Here is a 25,532-nt window from a genome sequence, read left to right as displayed (position 1 = left end):
ATGTCATAATTGGTTATTCTGTTGATTTATTTGATTAGGGAATATATTTGTGATGCAAAAGAAAAGCTGCTTCTTGGAAAAAAATTGTGTGTACCCAGGGGGGCCTGACAGCTGAGTAGACAGCGCTTTGGATTTGTAATCCTGAGGTTCCAGGTTCGATCCCCGGTGGAGGCAGAAACAAAATGAGCAGTTTTTTCACCTTGATGCCCCTGTTACCTAGCAGTAAATAGGTACCTGGGAGTTAGACAGCTGGTACGAGCTGCTTCCTGGGGATGTGTAACAAAAAAAGAGGAGGCCTGGTCGAGGACTGGGCCGCAGGGACGCTAAGCTCCAAAATCATTTCAAGATAACCTCTCAAGATAACCCCTTTTGGGTGTGAGGGCCTCATTATTGTGAGGGTGATCACAGGTAATGTACTAATGTACACAGGTTTTGCAAAAACTTTCAACAACTGTGACGATGATGTTATTGTAAACAAAATGTGCACAAAAGGAATTATAGTATCTACTCAATTTAATGACCTATATGGGGGCCATACGTAAGTAGTTAATTCGTGGACTCTACTAAATCCTTAGGTTTTAAAATGTCGATATCTTTTTAGTTATATTCTGGAGGGCGAGTGGGCAGGATGATACTGTCGCCTCTTATCGTGCGGTGAGTCGCTCCATCTTACGTTCGTTGACACTTCTTCAGCCCTGTTTCACCGGTTTTCTCATGTTTGATTTTACCTCTGGCCTACTCATGCACCACCTGAGCCTGACTGGTCTCTGGACCGGGTTCTTTCTTTTCTCTCTTCTGCACATATTTGGGTGGCTCGTTTAGTCTGGGATTGTGTTTTGAATGTAACATTTTAGCTTTATTTGGTCTCTAGTTGTCAGGTTGGTGAGCTTCATGCTCTTCTATGGTGCCGGGGGTTGTTCCTTTGTTTGGTTACACCCGGCTCCTTCTTTTCAGGCGAAGAATGAGTCGTCATGCTTCCCGAGCATGTGGATTTTAGTTGTGGATACTTGGTTGGTTCCACCTGGAAGGCATCATGTGCTTGGTTCGATGGCGGTTTTACGCCACTACCTTCATGCTACTGGTTCTGCTTCAGTATATTAGTTATGGGTTTTGATTTCCCCTAGTTCCCTATTCCAGGGGTTTTATTTCTCGGGTCATCCGCAGTGTCATTAAGTCATTGCCTTGTGGTGTGGGGTGAGTCGTCTTTGGTGGTGCACGAGCCAGGAGTAATTTCCCAAGTACTGGGACTGCATGCGCCTAGTGTCACCTCCCCTAGGTGACCCTAGGGAAGGTGTAAGTACTGGCCTTGGGGCTTGGAGTTATCTTCCACAAGTCACCTTGGGGTCTACCTCTGTTGGTGTTTAGCTACTCGGTAATTGACCCCCCTGAGTGTGCTGGGAGGTTTTCCTCCTCTCTTGTTTACCTTAGGGTAAGGGGTAGTTTGCACTGGTAGCAGCACGGGGTACTGAGCAGCTAGTTATCACTTATAATGGCAGTCGGCTCTGTTAATCCTTAAATGGCACCTATTTAGCATGTGTCACCCACAGGTGTATACCCCCTCAAAAAAAAAAAATTGTTTTTTTTCTTTTAACCCTCAAACCGCGCATATCATATATAAATGATATCAGTGACAAAACCGAAACCGCGCACATCATTTATATATGATTTCGTGTCTAGTGCTATAATTTAAACTCCCCGCCTGGGATAGGGGCAGCTATAGTACAGCCACGACCGATAGTTGCCAGATGCTACCTAGAAAAAAAAATCCAGGCCATCATTCTTGGGTGTTACAGCGTCAGTATTGAGCAAGCCACCAAGGCTGGCGCACGCAGCACGAGCTCACAGCACCGCTGTTCAGCTTGTGACCACAGCATCGCCTACAAATACCATAATATAGATGATACAGCTATTATTTATCAGTGATAGTATTACTGAAGCCCCCTGACTGTGATAAAACTGACCAGGATTCTGATAATACCAGGATTGTGGTGATATTTAGCGCTGTGCTCCATGGAGTGAGGCGTAAGGCTGTGCGAGGGAGGATTGTGGCGTCGTCTTCTGACTGTGTGTGGCCACCATTTATTGACTGCACTCACCATACCAGCTTAGTGGTTTGATATGGTGAACACAAATGTAGATACTTATATATAACGTGTGTATAGAGTGTGATAACAGTGAGAGGAGTAGGATGGGATCCGCCATTTTGGTGAGGGAAGAGCGTCGTCTGCACGTCTTGGCATGGTGTTTACTGATGGCCACTATGGTCTTTGGGCACCATACCAGCTTATTTGTTCAGGTATGGTGAATAAAACAGGTAGATACTTATATATAATGTGTGTATATAGCGTAATAACACCACAAACAATATTGTTGAAGGACAAATATTAGTGCGTCTGGCCTTGAGGGCGGCCGCCGATCAGCTGACTGTGTGAGTAGCTACGTCTTTGTGGCCTTTACTCACCATACAAGCTTAGATGTACAGTTATGGTGAACAAAACATGTAAATTCGTATATATAACGTCTGTGTATAGTGAATAAATACAGAAAGAGTATTGTAGGAGGTGAGTGAGGAGGTGTTGAGGGAGGGAGTGGCAGTGAGTGGCTCGCTGGTGTTTGGCGGTCACTCCTCGTTGCTTTTTGACTCGCAAGACCAACTTAGTAGTTCGTTATGGTGTACAAAACATGCAAATACTTATATATAACGTGTGTATATAGTGTAACAACAGCAAAACTATTTGTTTATTGTTTTATGAACATAATAATTGAATCACTAATATGCACACCATAATTTTTAGTACAGCGATAGTTCACACATTTTATAATATAAATATACCACAATTCACTGTATGGAATAATATTACTGCAAAAAAACTAAGAAAAAATCAATCGGAGACATTGAAATAATTAGGTAATAATATATTTGTGGCAACTGCCGTCTGACAGCTCGGGCGGAGTAGACGTCGTCTGGCGAAGGCTCTGCCAACGCCCCTTTTTTGCCACACTTCCCTACCCTATTGCGGCTAAAATTTGCCACCTACGATTTGTTTGTTATTTTTTCCGTGATCAGGGAACAAAAATGAACACTTCTATAAGACGAAAGAATTTTTTGGAATTTTGTTGTTTTGTTGCGCCTGTGGGTGTGAATTCCATTTGGGTCCCTAGCGGTTTGAGGGTTAAACCTGTTAATTTGTGTTCACTGATCATGGGAAAAATAATACAAAAATCGTAAGTGATATATATTGCCTGCTATAGGGTGGGGAAGTCTGGCAAAAAAACAGGCGCCGACTCAGCGTGCGTCCCAGACGATCTGTTGCTCGCCAGCTGTCAGGCCGGAGTTGCCAGAAAGAGATAATTACCTAATTATTTCAATGTCTCTGATTGATTTTTGTAGTTTTTTTTTGCTGTAATATTATTCAATAGTGTGATATATTTATATAATAAAATGAGTGAATCATCGCTGTACTCAAAGATATGGTGTGCATATTGTTGATTCAATTATGTTCATCAAACAGTGAACAAATAGTTTGTTGGTTATTACACTATATACACAGGTTATATATAAGTATCTGCATGTTTTGTTCACCATAACGAACCACTAAGTTGCTATTATGAGTCAAAAAGTAACGAGGAGTGACCGCCACACACCAGCCAGCCACTCGCTACCACTCACTCCCTCAACACCTCACTCGCCCACATTCTCCTCTCACCATACTGTTTTTGCTTTTATTCACTATATACAGACGTTATATATAAGTATCTACATTCATGTTCACCATAACGAAGCACTAAGTTGGCATGCTGACTGGCAGTGGCAGTGGCAGCCCGCCACTGGCTGCTACTTCCTCCCTCCCTCAAGTCACCTGACTCACCCACATTTCTCCTCCCTCAATACTGTTTTTGCTTTTATTCACTATATACAGACGTTATATATAAGTATCTAAATTCGTGTTCACCATAATGAACCACTAAGTTGGTATGCTGAGTGGCAGTGGCAGCCAATGGCAACCTGCCACTGGCTGCCACTCCCTCCCTCCCTCACCTCACGTGACTTGCCACCATTCTCCTCCCACCATACTGTTTTTGGTTTTATATACAGACGTTATATTTAAGTATTTACATGTTTTGTTCACCATAACTGTACATCTAAGCTTGTATGGTGATTAACCCTTAAAGTGCGCATCACTTCATATGAAGTGTAAATCGTTTTACCAGTCAACTGCGCTTCACTTCATATGAAGTGTATGGGTACCGCGCACGATTTGAATGGCCCGCGGTGTAGCTGGGGGTCCCATACGCTGCCCAGGGGCTCTAGTAAACAGCGGCCATTTTGAAAAAAAATCCAGCTCACGCTCCGATGGCATGGGAGGCCTCAGTTTAGCGAGAGTCACCATGGCGAGCGCACGGTCAAACGCCTCACGAGCACGCATCACTCAGTCCCTCACCCCAGAGCAAATAGCCCACGAATTATTCTCTGAAGGTGAAGAAAGTGTGTTTGACGATTCAGACAACGATGAGGATTATACACAGTTGTCGGGAGATAGTAGCAGCAGCAGTGAAAGTGAAAATGACCGCCATGCCATGGCGAGGCCTATACGCTCTCCCATGCCTCCTCGCCCATTTTCTACCCCAATTCTACCACGACCTCACAGTTCCTGTGGATATTTTCTGTTTGAGGGTGACGAGTCAGAGGGAGGTGACTCCTTTTCTGGGTTTAGTGACTCAGATCAAAGTTTTATTGAGCCTGTGGCTGGTACCAGTGGTGTAACTGGGCGAGAAATTGTCGCGTCAGCAGCATCTCGCCCAGCCAAGCGCCACCGCATGGCACCACATGAGGGACCAAGACCCTCGTGTTCACGTGCATCCACCTCACGTGCATCCACCTCACGTGCATCCACCTCACGTGCATCCACCTCACGTGCATCCACCTCACGTGCATCCACCTCACGTGCATCCACCTCAAGTGCATCCACCTCACGTGCATCCACCTCACGTGCATCCACCTCACGTGCACCCACCTCACGTGCACCCACCTCACGTGCACGTAGCCGCCGTGCTTCTCGCAGACGGTATTCAGCTCCTGGTCGCCGGTATGCATCGCTTCCTCGCCGTCCTTCCTCTGCATCTCACAGGACGCCTGGTATACTTGAGTGGAGTGATGGTGACGATTTTATTCCTAATATTCCTCACTTTGACGATAAAGATGTAGGGATTACAAACCTTTTCCCTAATCAAGGTGAGGACATGGCTGAGATGGAATATTTTACAGCATTCTATGATGAACCACTCATGGAATACATTGTACACCAAACGAACCTGCATGCTGCTTACCTGATTGAGAGGGAAATCACAGAATTTTCACGACTGCAGCGTTGGAAAAATACCACAGTGGCGGAAATGTATGTGTTTTTGGCACTCTGTTTGTTGATGAAGCACTGTCACAAACATGCAATAAATGACTATTGGAGCAAGGACAAGACAATACCAACACCTTTATTCGGGAAATATATGTCACGAGACAGGTTTCAGATACTCCTCAGGTGTCTACATTTTGGAAGTGTTCAGGACCGAACACCTGATGATAGACTGTGGCGAGTGAGGCACTACATGAACGATGTTATTGGAAAATTCAGAGATTTTTACGTACCAGCACAGAAGCTGGTGGTTGATGAATCTCTCATACTTTTCAAGGGACGTGTTCCATTCAAACAGTACATTCCCTCAAAACGAAACCGATTTGGCCTGAAATTTTTTGTTCTTTGTGATTGTGAGACAGGATACGTGTTACACATGATTCTGTACTCGGCTAGTGATGTAGACATTCCCGGTAACGACGAACATGGATTCTCGGGGAGTGTAGTGAAGACCATCATGGCTCCGTGGATGAACAAGGGACACATTTTATACACAGATAATTACTATACAAGTCCCTTGCTAGCTCGGTTCTTGCTAGAAAATAGAACCGGATTGGTTGGTACAGTAAAGCCACAACGAAGGGAAATGCCTGTGTTTGACAACGACATTGCAGTTGGTGAGTGTCAGAGAAGGAAAAGTGATAACATTCTGTCAGTTCGGTGGAAAGACAAAAGAGAGGTGAACTTGTTGACAACAATTCATGATGGAACAATGGTGAACAGTGGGAAAGTGAGCCATAAAACAAACGCACCACTATATAAGCCAGACTGTGTTTTAGACTATAATATCAACATGCGGTTGATTGATAAATCAGACATGATGATTGGCACTGCAGAGTGTGTGCGGAAGACATGTAGGTGGACGAAAAAAGTGTTCTTCCATCTTGTGGACATGAGCATGCTGAACTGTTTCAACATGTACCTTGTGAGAACTGGACGTAAGCCCACTTTCCGTGACTTTGTATTTGATGCTGCAATACAGTTATTAGGAAAGTTTGCAAAAGATGTCCCAGGTATTCAGCGGCCCATCATAAACCCACTGTTGCAGCATGCTGGTACTCCACGCCTCGCTCACACTGAAGGCTTCCTAGCACACAAACTTAAGTATTTGCCACCTGGTGTGAAGCGTGCAATAGCCCAACGTGATTGCTTGGTGTGTAAAACAACGACACGTAGAGACAAGAAACGGAAGCTTGTGCAAACATGGTGTGAAACGTGTGGTATCCCATTATGTGCTGTCGACTGCTTCAATGACTACCACAGTCTAGAAATCTTCTAAGTGTGCTTCAAAGTGTGTATAGCGTGTGCCAGTGTGTAAATATGTAAACATATAAGCAGAACATATAATATAATAGACTGTAATGACATATTATATTGCCGTAATTGAAAACATTTGTGTGCGCCTGTGTATACTCAAATATGCAACAATTATTGATACAAAATATGTTCAAACAGTATGTGAAACACAATTAGTGAAAAAAAATTAGATAAAATGCGCTTAGACATTGTAAATAAATAGCGCGAAAATATATTTGTGGCAACTCTGGCTGTTTGAGGACCGCGCGCAACATCTCCCGGGCGTGTACTGCATGAGCGACCATGCAGATTGTGACGTCATCGCAGAGCTTCTCGGCTCTATTGCAACAAAAGTAAGTACAATAGAATTTTTTTTTTATTTTTCCCGTGATCAGTGAACAGAACTTAACAGATTAGCTAAACAAAAAAATTTTTTTTTTTTTCAAAATGACATGCGCCTGTGTGGATAGCAGGATATTAGACCCCGAGCATGTTAAGGGTTAAAGGCACAAAGACGTAGCTACTCACACAGTCAGCTGGTGGCGGCTGCCCTCAAGGCCAGATGCACTAATATTTCTCCTCCAACAATACTGTTTGTGGTGTTATTACGCTATATACACACATTATATATAAGTATCTACCTGGTTTTTTTCACCATACTTGTACAAGTAAACTGGTATGGTGCCCAAAGACCATAGTGGTCACCTGTAAACATAAGTCATTGAGACGACGCACCTCCCTTGCCAAAATGGCGGCTCCCAACCTACTCCTATTGCTGTTATTACACTCTATACACACACATTATATATAAGTATCTACATTTGTGTTCACCATAGCAAACCACTAAGCTGGTATGGTGAGTGCAGTCAATAAAAAATGGCCACACAGTCAGAAGACAATGCCACCACCCTCCCTCCCACAGCATTACTCCTCCCTCCATGGAGCACAGCGCGGTCCCCGGTAGGCCTATAAACTCCATTCACACTGATGCCAAAGTCTAATATATTACATATCAGTCTGGATAGCTCCGAGGAGCCTCAGGGTCTCACCCAGAAAATGATGTTTCATTACATTCAACGCTGTTTTTTTTGTTTGTTTTCAGTTAATCATGAACTTACAACCAAAGGTTATCTTTCCTGGCCATGGCCCGGTGATAGATGATCCAGTGATCAAAATTCAGCATTATATCGACCACCGCAATGAAAGAGAGAGCCAGATCCTTGACGTTCTTGCTAGCAATCCAACTAAATTTTTATCATCCATGGAAATAGTCAAGCTTGTTTACAAGGTCAGTGAAGCAGTTGCACAAAAACAAATATTGGTACTTTTCATGTTAAATGATTAGAACTATTTGTTTCATCACTCCAAATCCAACCTTAGGTTATTCAATTTATTGCTTTGTATATTTTGGTCAAATCATGTTATTTGTAAAATATTTTTATGAAGTATAGGATCCATCAGGAGAAGGTTGAACAGTACTATTTGAAAAGGAGACAAAACAAAAAAGCAACGAAACAGTAAGTCACTTTGACATGAAAAATATTAATTAAAATATAAGTATTAAAAGGATAAATTACTTAAGTGTAATATCTTCATGTTTATGCATCATTGTAATTACTGCCAACACACTATCTGAGTTCTACAAGAGTATCTTAGTTGTTTTGAAGATTAGGTGTTTAGTAGTTCATGTGACTGTCACAATTATAATGTCAATCATTCACTCTTTCCGTTTCTCATTCCTTTATATCAAGAAAAGAATTAAGAAGTGTGTGTATAAGTTTTTAGTCAGCCTACTTCTGATTAGATAGAGGGTACACTTCCCGACCTAACTGTCGGACCTCACTGTTTTGTTTATTCCATCTATTCGTTTGCTGTTTGGTCCCAGGCGGTGCCTCCACTCATGTGAGGCCTATGTACTCTCACAGCTGGCCACGTCGTCACTGCGGTGCAATCTCTGCACCTGCTCGACGACCCAGCAGGGTCGTCGAGCACGTGCATCGAGCTGTAATTTACAGTCGAGCATTGTTTTTGTGGCTGTTCATGGCAGACAAAGACTTGTCCCCTCTTACCATTTTATATCTGCATATTTTCTGTGGGGAGCCCCGTTGGCTCCCTGAAGCTATCAAACTGACATGTGCCATATTAGTTTGGTGCCATCAATCCTTGGAGTTCTAGTGCCTACCAGGTGCCACGAGCCAGAATCTGGCTCCCCTCAGAGAGGAGCAGGGAGCAATGGCCATATGAGCACTCTACATTTAGAGTTTGTCATGTCTGCCTTCGACTGGAAAAGGCACCCAGAAAGGTAGGCGAACCATTACAAACCTCTAACTGGTTAAAATTTCAACCTTCGTCCGAACAGAGCCAAAGAATTCCCCTCAAAAGAAAACAATGAAACAAGCAAATCATCATCCAACTAGCACACCTGTTTATTATTACCCTCCCTCCCCTGATGGGGGGTAGGGGAGGCCTGCTCAGGTGAGCCAGCCGCTCCACCCCCCAGTTCGTAGAACGATGAAAAACTGCCGACCAGAGGGAGGGAGGCTGGGAGAAACGCCACATTCTGGGCGAGCCCCGGAAGCTACCTGATACCCTCTCTTCCTCCAGTCAGCAGTTTCAAGAAATAGATTGGTGGACTGTGAGCTCCCCCACCCCCCTAACCTCTCCCCTAAGGTTTGTTTTGTTTCTGGGGAAGTTCTTTTGATATGTTCGGACGTAGGTCACAATTTTCAACAGATTGTGGTTTGTTTTGTTTTGCCTATCTTTTTGGGTACCCTCCCTGGTCAATAGCAATTATGACATACTTTAAATGTAAATTGCTCATAGGCTATTGCTCCCTGTGCCTCTGGTGGAACTAGGTTGTTGCTCGTGGTTCCTGATAGGCATAAGGATTCCAGTGATTGATGACCTGAAACTAATATAGCACATACCAGTTCGGATAGCTTCAGGGAGCCTCCTGGGCTCGCTCAGAAAATGTCGTTTCAATACATTCAGCACTGGTTTTTTGGCAAAGAATGAGTTAGTTGGCTTCCGAAGGGGGTCCAGTGATCATAGATCACTGGACCCCCTGGTCCACCCTGGTCCCTGATCACCGTGGTCCAGTGATCGTAGATCATTGGACTAGGGTGTACTGTTTATTTTGTCCGATGGTGGCTTTGCACCGCCACAGGTTCTGCTTCAGTGGACAACAAATTTGTTGGTTGATCTGGTTTGCCTGGCTCATATTTTTCAGGTCATCTACAGTGTCATTAAATATAGCCAGCCTGCAGTCTACCCTCATGCTCTTGATGTTCGCATATATGCTGACCTGTCGGTGGTCTTTGCCAATATGTCTTGGGCTGATATTTGGGTGGAGGGAATTTTGTGGTCGAACAGGGTGTTGGGGCCCAGGTATCTTGTGAATGTTTGCAGTCCTCAGCAGCCTTATTTGGCCTTGGGTTGTGTGTCACAGCCATTGACCTCTTCCTCTTTCTGATAATTGCGTTGATCTCTCCTCCCTAGTAAATTCGCTGTTTTTCCTCCTCCGTGGGTAGCTAGTTTCAGGGAGCCACAAGGGGCTTTCCCCCAGAAAACCAGCATTGAATATAATTAACACTTTCGTCCCCCATAAACAGTCTGCTGACGTACACAATTAACTCTGCGGATGTGCGAAACGAACTGTCCTGATGTCTGAAATTAAAATATTTGTTAAAAATTTCATTGTTTATTCGATCATTATGGGACTAGTCTTAAAATGTGTGCCTTTAGTTTGCGAACCATTTGATAACAGAATGAACGACGTAGTAGGAAAATTGAAGTGAGAAAACTGAGCAGATTATATTCATTTTAGTGTGAATGTGCGAATGGGTGCTTGCTCATGGGTAACGCTCGGCATAGTTTCTAGTTTGCTGTGGGTAGCACAACTGTTTATTTTTATCTTATATACATATATCGCCTTAGAAAATTCTATTGAGAACAAATTGATACCAAAATGAACGATGTAACACAAAAATTGACGGGTAACGCTCGGCTGATTTTCAGGTTTGCTGCGGGTGGCATGCCAGGCTTTTTGACCTTATATGCATATATCCCTTTAGGTAATTATATTGCGAATATTTTGATATCAAAATGAACAATATAACATGATAATTGACGTGAGAAAACACATTTTAGTGCGGGTGTTGTGGGTGTGCAGATGGGTGCTCCCTCACAGGTAATTCCTGGCTTTTTCTGGGTTTGCTGCAGGTGGCACGCTGGGCTTTTGGACCTAATATACATATACCCCTGTAGGGAATTCTATTGCGAACATTTTGATATCAAAATGAATAATGTACAATGAAAATTGAGGTGAGAAACTTGAAAAGAGTAAATACATTTGTGAGCAGGTGTTGCGGGTGTGGCAATGGGTGCTCGCTCACGGGTAACACTTGTCCGACTTTTGGCTTTGCTGCAGGTCGGGCACGCCGGGCTTTTGGACCTTATATGCATTTATCCCTGTATGGAATTCAATTGCGAACATTTTGATACCAAAATGAACGATGTGCCACGAAAATTGAGGTGATACAACTGAAAAGGGTATACACATTTTAGTGTTGCCGTGCAGTCATAGGAAACGGCCCGGGCCACCTTGGGGTAGTCTGGCACGCGCACGGCCCAAAACGCGTAAGTGTTAAATGCCAATTTATGGGTGAGCCTCAGTGGCTACCTGACACCCTCCCCTACCCCTGGGCATTGGGGTGGTTTACATAATAAGAGCTGGTGGTGGAGCTGCAGGCTGACCCTGTCTGACTCTCTATTACCCCCAAATGAGGGGGAAGGGAGGTAAGGTGAACAAGTTCTCGCTAGTGTCACAAATTTTTGATGGTTTGTTTACTTTGTTGGGGAAGTTTTTTTGGCTGTTTGGAAGCTTCAGTATGATTTTAAACCAATCAGTGGTCTGTTTTGTTTTGCTAACTTTGTGGATGCCTTTCCTTGGTGGTGGCAAACATGAATGAATTTTACATAATAATATTTATAGTGCCCCTGCTCTCTGTGCCTCTTTGAGGGGAGCCAGGTTTTGGCTCGTAGTCCCTGGTAGGCTAATAAGAAGTATGCGATCTGATGTCACCTAGTAGTTTGGTAGTTTATCAACATAGTAGCATCAGAGAACCACCGGCGCTCGCCTAGAAATTGGTGTGTTTCATTATATTCAGTGATGTTTTTTTTGTCCTTATACTATCAATGCACCACAGATTGTCCTTCTTTTCTACTATAATGCTTCAATTTTCATTCTTATACTCTCTATACATTTGTATAAAAACTACTGTATTCATGAGCAAAATATTTTAATAGTTAGATATAATGCAATCCCATCAAGTGCATTCATGATGTGTTTGCTGATCTGTTTATATGTGGCTAGTACAGAAGACTCTTTAAATTCTCTTATTGTATGATTTCTTAGCTAATTTGTCACAGAATCAATTCGAATGTTGTTTCTCAACCAACTAGCTTTCAATATACTCATGATTTATAAAAACAATACTATTGTATGCTTTTGCTTTCTTTTAGAAACTGGGAGATAAAGAGATAGGAACTGAATGAATCTGAATTTGTTACTTTCTAAGAAATATTGCACAAAATGTTTCTGTAATCCAGAGTTTACAAAATTCATATGGATGCAAAGCTTTTCTCCACTTACCTTATTGCATCCTTCATCATAGACCAGTTAAAAATTTCACATTATTCATTTAAATTGGTTAACTGAGTGAAATGTTCATTTGTGCCTAGGAAGAGCATAACTGTAGTGCACCTTCCTCTCTAACTCGCAGTTTGGCTTCTGGAGTGATCCAATAGAAAAGAATTAAAGCGCATTGCTCTAATTATTAGAGATATGATGTCACAGAAGACAAGAAAAACGGAATGCAAATGTGGTATACACAGACTTCGCAAAGACATTTGATAAATGTGACCACGGAGTGATAGCACATAAAATGAGGTCAATGAGAATAACCAGTAAAGTAGGACGCTGGATACTCAGTTTTCTGTCGAACAGAAGACACAGAGTATCAGTCAACTATATCAAATCGAGTCCAAGCATTCGTTAAAGGCTCTGTACGTCAGGGTACAGTCCTTGCACCACTGCTTTTCCTTATTTTCATATCAGATATAGATAAAAATGCAAGTCACAGCTTTGTATCATCCTTTGCAGATGACACAAATATCAGCATGAAAATTACCTCTGCTGAAGACATTGAAAAACTTCAAGCAGATACAGTGGCACCTCTATTAACGAGTTTAATTCGTTCTGGCACAGAGCTCGTTATGTGGAAAATTTGTCTTAAGAAACAAATTTCCCCATTTAAAATAAAGGAAATAAATTGAATCCGTTCCACTCCCCAAAACATCCATACTTGTATGACATTTTTTTATGTAAATATAATACTGCACATGTAATTATAAATGTTTTGTTGTAGTGTTTTCATGTTTACTTTACCTTATGAAGAGTCGTTGCTGGCTTGAGGGAGACGATGGGGAGGTGGAAAGGAGGAGAGGGGTTATGGTGTGGAAGGAGAATCCACCTCTGAGTCAGGCGGGGTCTCTCTTCTTGGGAATTTCACCCCACTGGGACCGGGTTGTGGTTCACTATCACTGGCTCTTCTTTTCTCTACTTTTGCAAAGAACCTATCTATTGACAATTGCTTTTGTCTTTGTTTTAGGATGTTCCTAAAACAAGACAGCAAATTGTCATTAAACATGTTCACACACCGGGTTGTTACTGCTTTATCAGGGCAGTTTTTCCAAGAATGCGGTCACATTTTCAAACATTCCCAACACTTCCCTGATCTCACTGGAAGAGGCAGCATCCTCCCTTATCTCCTCATTCCCTTACTAATGGTGCAAATTGTTGATGAGGCCCTGCCATACTCTTTTGTGAGATCAGTCACACAGACACCACACTCGTGCTTTGTTTTAATTTCCTTCTTGAAATCCACAGTAATTGTGCCTTTCTTCATCTTGACAACACTATCTTTAGCAAGCAGCTTCTTTGGTGACATCGTGCGTTACAAATTGTAGTCACAAAACCACAAAAAAACAAAGAAAAGCAGAAATAAATGCAGAGGGATGCTTGTCGTGCACGATACAACAACAACACTGGGGTTGGAGGAGTCCGAGAATTTGCGAGAACCCGCGAGACACTAGCAAGCACCATGTGGTTTTGCTCATTAATAGAGGTGAAGCTCGTCAATAGAGACAAATTTGCTGCGAGTGGCTTGCTCGTTACTGGAAATGCTCGTAAATAGAGCTGGTCGTTAATCGAGGTGCCACTGTATTAATAAAGTTTTTGACTGGGCAACAGAAAATAACATGATATTTAACAGTGATAAATTCCAGGTACTCGGTATGGTAAAAATGAGGACCTAAAACATAATACATTACATAACACAATCAAATCTGCCCATAGTAGGAAAGCAACATGGAAAGGATTTTGGAATAATGATGTCTGATGACCTAACATTTAGGGAGCATAACTAAGCAAATATTGCTTCAGCCACAAAAATGGTAGGATGGATTACGAGAACTTACAAATCCAGGGATCCCATCACAATGGTTGTACTCTACAGATCACTTGTACTGTCCTGTCTTGAGTATTACTCGGTACTCACTTCCTCCTTGAAAGCAGGAGAGATTGCTGAAATGGAGGGAATACAGAAAACATACAGCATACATAGACGTGATAAAGCACCTAAATTATTGGGATCGTCTTAAAGCTCTCCAAATGTATTTACTTGAAAGGAGACGAGAGAGATATCAAATAATATACACATGGAAAATGCTAGAGGGCCAGGTCCCAAATCTACACAGTAAAATAACAACATACTGAAGTGAACGATATGGAAGAAAATGCAGAATAGAACCAGTGAAGAGCAGTGGTGCCAATCAGAGAACACGGTATAAACATCAGAGGTCCATGGTTGTTCAACATCCTCCCAGCGAGTATAAGAAATCTTGCCGGAACAACCGTGGACATCTTTAAGAGGAAACTAGATAATTTTCTCCAATAAGTGTTGGACCAGTCAGGCTGTGGTGGATATGTGGGCCTGTGGGCCACTCTAAGCAACAGCCTGGTGGACTAAGCTCTCACAAATCAAGCGTGGCCTCGGGCTGGGCTTGGGGAGTAGAAGAACTTCAAGAACCCCATGAAGCAGGTATCAAGTAGGAATTCACATAAGTTGAGGTTTGAACCAGTGATTAATTCAGCCATTGTTTTGGAAATAGTAATTTCAATACTTTAATAGGTATACTGCATGACATTTGTAACAACACAGAGTGCCAAAAACAAATCTAGTTAACATGTTATCATCCATTATGTTTTGGCATGTTTATCTTTAGAAGTTTTTCAGAAGGGTATTATGTTCTTTATTGTTACAGGAAACTCCTGAGCACCTACACAGAGCAGCTGAGTTCAATGTGACCCATCATTTGCAGAAACTCTTCAAGGATGGCTTAATTCGTAATCAAGGAAACAAGTGGTGTCATATTGACAGGAAAGATCAATTGTAGTAAAGGCTCCTGTGTGTGCTGTGTCCCATATAAAAAAAAACCAAATACAAAAGAAATTTCCATTTAATGTTTGTTTGTTTTTCAGGTTATTATTGTGTGTTATTAGTATCATCTTAACTCTTGTGGGGTGTGATGAGATCTGCCATTTATGTGTAATTTAGTTTGCTATTTTGATAGGGTACTAGGTATGCTTAGGGTTGCCTTCTTGCCATGGCCTGTGGCTGGGGGGATTGGTGCCCTGAAGCTACATAAACACCCTATACCCCCCCCCCCCCCCCCCGAAGTGACAAGGGGAGTTAGGGGACAAGAATTGCCCTATTTAATTGAAACTAGTTCTGTGTATCTTGTATCTGTTATATCTGTTGATTCCATGGGAAATAATATGAATTAGGTAAAATTTAAAACCAATACTTCTCTCTTAATAGTATGTTGAGAGAATTAGCTTCATTCTTTACATGGTACTGTGGCTGAATTGTAAGGTGTCTTTAAGACAAAGACATCCAAACAACCCAAGTTTGAATCAACTCTGAGTTGATGAATTACTCTTTGTATGTATGAACAGTATATACAGTATATCTGTTTATGTCAAGGACTATGTCTTGAAATGTTTCATCATTGACATGGCATCTCCTGTTTGGAAGGTTTTTGTTATCCAACCTGTCACTTTTCTTGCAGTTCCAACAGCAATTTTGTTGTGTTTTTTTAAAGTAAGGTCTTCTGATATGATTACTCCTAAATCTTTGACATTGCCTTTTCTTCAATAGTGTGGTTTCACTGTTTGTTGTGGTTACTGCTTTGATGTTTTTGTTGTTTACATAGCGCAGTAATTAGAACTTATCCTCATTGAACATCATGTTATTTTCTGTGGCCCATTAATTAAGATCAGATTAACAAAGATGTTTGCTTTATCCTGTTCTCTCTCTCTCTGTCTACTCATGAAAAATTTAGTGTCAACTGCAAAGGATGATACAGTACTATAATTTGTATCCTTGTCTATGTCTGATATGAGGATGCGGGGAAAAGTACACGAACAAGCACAATACCTTGGGGACACAGGGAACACAAAAAAGGGGAGCTGAGCTTTTCACAATGGATGACTTAGATTTTACTTTGTTCACTATTACACTCTGGGTTGTGTTTGTTAACAAGTTAAAGATCCATCTCCCTAGTACTTCCTAAAGGCCCAAATTTACACAGTAAAATAACAATATACTGGAGTGAACGATATGGAAGAAAATGCAGAATAGAACCAGTGAAGAGCAGGGGTGCCATAGGCACAATCAGAGAACACTGTATAAACATCAGAGGTCCATGTTACGACCCTGGGTTCTCCAGTGGAAACCAGAGGTCAAAATTGAGCTATTAAACTTTCTAGTAGTACAGTTGAGTGCATCTTGAACGGCAATTGTTTGTATCTTCCCTGCCAGACGTAAGACTATTATTGTTTCTCAAAGAGCATTTAAAGACTGAGCTGGGGGTTGATTATTAAATAATAACATAGGCACCAACTTTGCTTACTAATACTTTCTAATCATTCATAAAGTAACAATACGTTGCATAGGGGAAGATCTTTAATGTGCTTAGCTGCACGATCAATTAGGCTCCTTCCGGCACCACGACATGAGGGAGGCCAGCTGGTCGCTAGGAGCTCTCTCTTCTCTGGCTGGTGTTCGTGCGGACGAGACCTACTCTGTGGCTGCACCCCTACTCTTCTCCCTTCTCCTCTTACTTATTTCCCTTACCTGAAGTTCCTGTACCCTTAAGTTAAGTATTATATGGTGTTAAGTGTGCCTACTCTGGTAGTAACGATTGGGGAGACCTGGGGGGTAGTATTTGCCAGTGTTTTGGGTACCCCTAAGTGTTGTGTTTTGTATTAGGGTCCCACGTGGTTTCCCTACCCTAAGCTGCATCCAGCTTCAGTGCTTATCCAGTAGTACTTTACCCTAGCTTGTTATTAGTGTAAACCTTGTATCCTGCCTAAGTGGACCAAGACTTTTAACGTAAGATAGTGTGGTAAAGTTATTATTATTATTGTTATTGGTGGTGTGAGTGTATATGGGGGGGTTGTTAAGGGGTTAATAAATAAGTACATGAATTACAGAGTATCCCTTCTTCCTATGTGGGAGCGCATTGAACAAACCCTTAGACTAACATATATGGTCTAGTAGCAAGTTATTACTACTGTGGATAGTTTATTTTGGGGGCCGGGCCTTTTAGCTCTCCCATATTTGATACTCTTGTCTTCTAACTACCCTTACCCCTTAATAGTACCAGTACCCATAGAAGCCCCAATTGTTCAAGATTCCTTCCAGCAAGTATAAGAAATATTGCCGGAAGAACCGTGGACTTCTTCAAGAGTAAACTAGATAGTTTTCTTCAAGACGTGCTGGATCAACCGGGCTGTGGTGGATATGTGGCGGCCGTGGGCAGCTCGAAGCAACAGCTTGTTGGACCAAACTTTCACAAGTCCAAGCTGGCCTTGGGCCAGGCTTGACTTGCCCACCCATCTGCCTGCTAGCCAACCAGCCCACCCACCTGCTAGCCAGCCTGCCCGCCAGCAACATTTTGAAGGCATTCTGGCATTTATGGACACAAGTTACAGTGAGTTCGAAAGTAAGGACATGATGAGCCAGTACAATTTGTATATGAAGTTTTTTAAAAAAAGATGAAAGGGAATGAAACAAATGTTAATTAAAGAGTCTTTTGCAAAGGTCTTCAAGAAAGTTCGCATCGCCAACCTGCACCTGACTCATGACATGTTGACCCAAATGCTTCAACATCTGAGGTTACCTCATCACCATTATTCTCCACTTGAGTCAAACCAACACCAACAACATTCCACCACCACCTCTTCCATGTAAATAACTATTCTTCATCAATATTGATCATCAACATAACAGGTGGAAAATAGTGTCGCATTTATGCTATGAACCTGGCGATTTGTTTCCCACTAGATTGTTTTTTAATTTTCTCGATTTTTGTTCCTTCATTTCTCGCTGATTTTTTTCCTACATTTCTCGTTTACGAACTTAGACGATTAGCGACAGATCTTATCCCAAGGGGTTCCCAAACGAAGTGGTCCTCAGTATGAAGCAGGTAGTAGTAGTAGTAGGCATCCATCAGTCTCGGGAGACTGTGGAGTTGCGCTCTGGTTGTCAGTCTGGGGTGGCTTCTCCAGGTCGCCAAACCAGGGTAGGTTGATAGGGGGTTACTTTGCCATTAATTCCTTTTGTGTGAATGTTGTTTCCAATAGTACCATGGTTACATTTGTTGAAGGCTTTTAGCAAAATCTGTTTATATTGCATCATCATTTTGCTTGTCTTCCAAGGCATCTAAGGCCATGCCATAGTCCAGCAATTGTGAGAGGCAGGAGTGCCCTGTTCTGTTGCCCATGGTATATGTAGCAAATCTGGGGGGTTTAATATGCAAAAACAGATACCACTTGCCTACATGTTGGCCAGGGATATGTAGACACTGTGATTTCATGTGTTTTGTGATCTTACCATTCGTTTTCAAAGATTTTTATGATGAGCTATTGGTCTATAATTTTTTGCATCAGTTTTACTACCTCCTTTGTGAAGTGGCAAGATCCTTCCTGTTTTAAGTACAGTGCATCCTCACGCTAATGAACCCCGCTGTAACAAGTTTGCAGATTATGCGATCAAATTGCATTCAGTATTAAATGTTAAGTGAAACATACTGATGTTCGATTAAGCGAGGATTGTTCGTTCAAGCAGTCACCGAGACTGAGCGTCGGAAGTGGCTGTAATCAACCATTTTTCGCCAAAGTGTAAAGAGTTGTACAGTGTTTTATTTTGCTTGCCCATTTTTTCCATGGAGAAATAGTTGAAGGATGATAAAATGGTGTCAGGGGAGGCAGTTGATGTCACTTTTTATTGTTGGATTCAGGGAGCAAATGTTGTCAATAGTTGGGGTTTAGTGTCAGGGGGCAGGTGGTAGAAGTTGTTGTCAGGGGAGGCAGGTGGTGTTAGTGGTGGATATCTTTTGTTGTTGTACCACAGACGTGGCCACACATTTACAATGCTAACCAGCATATATACATCTTCTTCTGTCCTCCATGGACAGGGTTAGAGATATGTTAAACATATAGTTGAATGGTTTATTGAACAATCAACCACAGAAGGTGATTCGGTGCTTTTAAAATGCTAAGCTAACCTACATATGTAAATACATAGATACACAGATTTACGTATGCCCTAGATAAAGTGTTCGATGTGTCTTTTACATAGTGTCATTAATGTGCATTTACAAAGGTGAAATGAAATTCTGATCATCCATATGTACTTTATACACATACACACATATACTGCCTCCTGATATTAGAAAGAACTTGTTTAGTGTCAGAGTGGTTGACAAATGGAATGCATTAGGAAGTGATGTGGTGGAGGCTGACTCCATACACAGTTTCAAGTGTAGATATGATAGAGCCCAATAGTCTCAGGAATCTGTACACCTGTTGATTGACAGTTGAGAGGCGGGACCAAAGAGCCAGAGTTCAACCCCCGCAAACACAAGTAGGTGAGTACATACAGTACATATACACACACACATGCATTCACATACATTTGTCTCTTTTACTCTGACAGGGTGAGATAGCTGATAGAGAAACTAGTGTGCAATTAAGCACTTAATCACTGAAGGTGATGAAGGTGCTTTTACAAGCTCAGGTTATATAGTTACATCACATACATACATTGTATAATTGATACATTACATGGTTAATCTTGGATACAAGTTCAATATATCATCAAGTGTTCTAGTACTCATATAGTAATTACAGAGTTGAGCATACCTTAGCCCAGGAAGGGGAAAGTCAGTCAATATGGGACATTTTACAATATAATGTTCAAGAGTGCATGTTTTCTCTTTCACAAAGTTGACACATTGTGTACTCGACATTTGGGTTTTGAGAAAGGTGCCAGATACATCTATATTCCAGGCGTATTCTGGCCACTATAACATCACATTGCCGGGTTCTTGTTGTATTAGTCCCATATGTGAATGTCTCCTCACTGATATCTATGATAATATTTAATGCTACAACTTTCCGGTCTTTTTGAATTTGTTAGGTCTGTGAGATCTTCATTAGATATTTGTATAATCTTTGTCACTGCTAATGAAACACCCATATCAATTTCTACCACTGGTGTTGTGCAGGCTGTCTTTGCAAGCATATCAACAGTGTTATGCCTTGAGATGCCAACATGTGATGGTATCCATAGGAATTTAATTTCAAATCTGTTTTCTTTAGCGGCTAAAAGATTCATTTAAATATCACTGACTATTTTCTTGGTGTCACTACTATGTGCGTTCAATGCCAGGAGTGCACTCTACGAGTCACAGTATATAAGTCCACTGGCTTTGTCTTTTAAAAAATCAGTGCCAAGGTATATGCCTGCAATGTTCGGTTTGAGTTGTACTTGCCCAGTCATTGATGCGGTTCATTGCTGTATGTACGAGAGAAGATTGATCAAATATATTGCATGCACATCCGGTACATCGTCCACCTTCCTTCTACCGAGCCGTCGGTATAGCACTGATACACATCGTTACCCATACTCTGAGTACTTTCAGTGATGCTTTTCAGTGTTAACTGTTTTAATAATGTAGAGTGCACACTATCTTTCTTGGGCGCATTTACAAAATCAACTGATAGATCTCATTTATCCCATGGAGTAATTTGGTGAATAATCATTAATTAAGTTGGGTACATATTTAATATTTTGATGGAGTTGGGCTACCTTGTAGAACCAAAATACATAATCAGATTTCGTTCTTCTACTATAGACCTCAAGTGAGTGCAGCATATAAGAAAGTTTAGTTTGAAATTTCATGTGTTGTCTAGATGTACTCAATGGGTTGACGCCGAAAACTGGTAATAGACAAAATTCTCTCACTTATGGTAGGTAATTTTAACTCTGCTCTCATATTAACTATTCTCGTGGACTTTGGAGCCCCAAGGATGAGACGCATAGCTTCATTTTGCAAGGTTTCAAGAGATTTCAGCTCTTTGTCAGTATACAGTGTGAGATGTAGAGCATTGTAGTCAATCACCGAGCGTATAAATGATACATAAAACATTGTAGCAAGTCTCACGTTGATTCCATGATTGACACCAACAAGGACTCGCAAGGGCTTTAATCTCTCCCACAGTCTCCTCTTGAGAGAAGAAAGGTAGCCAGGGTGGTTAATGGGGACACCAAGGTATCTGTAAGACTCGCAGTTCTCAAGTGCTCGCCCATCTATATGATAATTGGGTGGTGGAATACCACATGGAATGAGGGCACGAGTTTTCTGTAGAGAGATAAGGAGGCGACATTCCTCAGGTCTAGTAGCAAAAGCATCGAGCAGAACTTGCATTCTAGGCTCGGAGGCAGCCTGTAAACATATATCATCAGCATAACAAATGACAGTGTCTTCATTATTAGTTGGAAGATGTTTAATAAGTTTATGCATCAGAACGTTGAACAACAAGGGGCTGAGGACCCCTCCTTGTGGAGTTCCCAGTTCAAAGTGTTTGCTCTCTGTGGTTTTAACACCATTAAACAAAACATATGCTGTTCGATTAGACAAATAGCCCTTTATCCATATCAGTAATTTTCCTTGTATTCCCAGTTTGGCAAGATGTTGCAGTATGATTTCTCTGTTTGCTGTATCAAAATCTGCTGCTAGGTCGGTGAAGACTGTTTGAGGGGAAGCTTGAGTACTGTATGTGCGAAGTACTCAGCAAAACAGTGTTGTGTACTGAGCCCAGGCATATATCCAAACAGTTTGGGTGACAGGTGGCCCTGTATACGATACATGAGTCTGTTAAGAACAATACGTTCAAGCACTTTACAAACACGATGTTAGAGATATGGGTCTATAATTATCCGAGTGTGGTTTGGGGATGGGAACAATGACAGTGTTTGTCCAAGCATCACGTAATACTCGTTCACTTAAACTCATTCTGTACAACACTAATAGTGGATTAGCTGGTACGTGTGAGAGTAATGTCAGTAAACTGTAAGTAATACCGTCCTCTCCAGGAGCAGCTGATTGTCGTATCTTTAGTGCATGATTTAATTCCCATTCAGTGACATCATGAAGGTCTGACACGTCGATAGCTGTACAGGCAAGATTGATGGTTCGTTGTCTGTTGGGGCGTGTGTCATTAAGTTTGTGGTGTATGTTAATTGGGAGTGAGTTGTAGCTTGATGTTAGTGGCCATTGATGAAGGAGAATGTTTGGTTGTTGTAGTGGGCTGTGGTGCAGTGGTTTGGTTGGGGTGCTTCTAGATATTTTGTGTATCTTTTCCCAAAGTTCAACAAGTGTTTTATGCTCATTTATACTTTGTAGGAACTCTTCCAAATGTTTATTATGTATAACGTTGTTCATGTCTCTCACCTCTATTTGCAACTAGAAATGCATGCAAGTCACCTTGTGCTTTGGTTCGTTTGTACGTATCTCCAAGTTGCTGTACTCGTTCATGTTCTTTAACAAATACGGGGTCAAGGACCCACTTGGGTGGTGGTAGGTGTTGGCCACTTCTGCTAGGCTTACGATTTGTTCCCCAACACACCCATGTGTCGTAATAGGTAGTAATTGTATCAACGAGATGTCTGGAGAAGGCTTGTACATTGATTATTGTGTAATGTTGATAGCATTTTGATATACAAATAATAGTGTTCATGGAAGCCATATGGAATAATCATTTTCCGTGTCTGATGTCTATTAGGTACATCACACTGTACCTCATAGGAAGCAGAAACTGCATAGTGATCACTAACTAAGTTACCTGTTACCTCAATGCTTCACTCAGTCTGCTTTTCATCCAATTAGCTGAGAAAATGTTGCCATTTAAGATATTTGTAACATATTGCACTATCATATTTTGTAATAAAATATAAGAAATCATAATAAATGGGGGTGTGATTGTATTAGGGAGGGTGGGGAGGCATCTAGCCTCTACCCAGTCAACATTTGTACTCATTAATACAGTGTTTATAAGTACATTAGTTTGTGTATTGTTTATTCATATTAATAAACTATTAAATTTAATGTTATTATTTGCTGGATGTATCTGAGTATGTAATTGTTTATATGAAACAATCTATGCCATGATACTGAAAGCCTGCAGTGAGTCTAGGGATAGTTGAAACTAGCAGTGTATGTGTGGGCTGGTCTGACGTAACCTGGCTTGGCCTGTGGTCTGGTTTGGGCTAAGGGCTATGGCCTTGTCTGGCCCGAGGTCTGCCAATCTGGTCACGAACCCCAATCTCCTATTGGCGACGCGCTACATCGTTTCGTTTCCCCGCACGCGACCAGCAGCGGCTTGGTACAACTCCCCTCCCGCGACCACCGGCGGCCTGCCAACCGTTCCCTCTCATCAGTTTGTTGAAAAATGTGAAATTGTTGTATTAGATTTAATAATGCTGATATGTATATATGTAACAGTTTTAACCCAAATTGGTTGTAAGTGATTGTTCTATCAAATGTCATAGTGAAAATGAAGAATTTATAAGAAATGGAATGTTGATGAAAATTTGTATCAAGACTGATACAGTTGGCTTATTGAATCCTGTTCATTATGTCATATTTGCTGACACCAATAATAGGCACATAGTTATGATTATAATATTATCTAAGTATACCAGTATCTAAGCTTCATTTCCAAAAGATGTTTAGAAACTGAGATAGTGTAGTTGTTTTAATCATAAATGTTTGATGACTTATAGAACTTGACATGTCTGAGCTGGTGTAAAGCACATGGGCATACTTATGGCTACTTGAAAGTCAAGTGGGATTAGGGTAACATGTGATATATATGGCTCAATAGTGGTGTCATGTTCATAAGGAATTATTTTGGATCATTGATCTGCAATGTGTTCAGGGGTTCACTGAAAAATAATCTTAATGTATCCTCAATATTTGACTCATTTATTTCCTGTTATCTATGAAGGTTCCATCACTGGGACAAGGTTGCAATGCAGAATTTTGTTGTTGTTATAGAATTTGCATGAGAAAAAAAGTAATTATGAGTCCTCTCTATATTGGTTATGGCGTTTTACTGTGTCTCCTTTATTTTATATGAATGTTGCAACATTAGCTTAAGTTGACTATCTTGAGATTAAGTTTGGGTTTAGGTTCCCAGTCGTGGACCAGGCCTCCTTTTTGTTCACCCCCCCCCCCTAAGGAAGCAGCCGTCTAACGCCCAGGTACCTATTTAGTGGCAGGTAACAGGAATATTCGTCAGTATGGAATAATGATGTTCAATATTGAATAATATTTACTAAGAGAATGTTAATATTCAATAATAGAATGTTGTTATTCAATAATAGAATGTTATTATTGAATATGGAAGAATATTATATAGTTTTGAAGAATATTATTTAGTTTTGAAGAATAATATTGAAGAACATTATTGAATATTATTTAGTTTTGATGAATATTAATTTTGCTAAGTAAATAATATTCGTCAATATTCTTGAAAAATAAATAATAATCCTCAATATTTAACAATATTATTTATTATTCAATAATATTATTGAATATTATTTAATTATCTATAATATTATTTATTATTGAAGAATATTATTTAATTTTCAATAATATTATTTACTTAGTATTCCTCCTAACAAATATTGACGAAAAAAAATATCCTTCAAAACTAAATAATATTCAATAATAATGTAGATAATGAAATAATATTCTTCAATAGTCTTGGAAATTAAATAATAATCCAAATTCTAGACAAATAAATAATATTCTTCAATATTGTAGAAAGATAACTAATAATCTTCAATAATATTTTTTTTTTTTTTTAAATATTGTTCAATATTCTAGAAAAATAAATAATATGCTACATATTTAAATAATAATCCTCTATTCTTGTGAAATAAATAATATTCTTCAATATTCAATAATAATTGTGATAAATAAATAATATTCAGTAATGTTGAAAAATAATTAATAATCTTCAATAATACTTTTCTAGAAAATTAACTACTAATTTTCAATAATATTCTTAAATATTGAATAATACTGTTCAATAATCTTGAAAAATACATATTATTCTAGAAAATTAAATAATATTCTAGATAATTAAATAATCTAGAATATTATTTAATTTTCTAGAATATTGAACATTATTATTTATTTTTCTAGAATATTGAAGATTATTATTTAATCTTCAATATTCTAGAAAAGAATATTGAAGAATATTATTTATTTTTCAAGATAATTTTCTAGAAAATTAAATATTCTTCAATATTCTTAATTTTAAAGTAATATTTTACAAAAATACAT

At 40.4% G+C, this 25,532-nt stretch overlaps 1 protein-coding gene across 1 annotated transcript in view; it reads left to right on the top strand.

Annotated features, from left to right (window-relative positions):
- LOC138358909 (endoribonuclease LACTB2-like) overlaps positions 1 to 24,280 on the top strand; it is a 41,436-nt gene extending 17,156 nt beyond the window's left edge. Inside the window, exons 5-6 of the mRNA XM_069317273.1 lie at positions 7,810 to 7,995; positions 15,093 to 24,280. Of these exons, the coding sequence (XP_069173374.1) occupies positions 7,810 to 7,995; positions 15,093 to 15,224 (318 nt within the window). The 3' untranslated portion in view covers positions 15,225 to 24,280. The remainder of the gene's footprint in view (positions 1 to 7,809; positions 7,996 to 15,092) is intronic.
- Positions 24,281 to 25,532: the final 1,252 nt, after the last annotated feature.

Source organism: Procambarus clarkii, chromosome 87, assembly GCF_040958095.1.
Source record: "Procambarus clarkii isolate CNS0578487 chromosome 87, FALCON_Pclarkii_2.0, whole genome shotgun sequence".
Lineage (NCBI taxonomy): Eukaryota > Metazoa > Arthropoda > Malacostraca > Decapoda > Cambaridae > Procambarus > Procambarus clarkii.
Note: the sequence above shows the minus strand (reverse complement) of the source record. Positions and strands in the feature narration are given on the sequence as shown.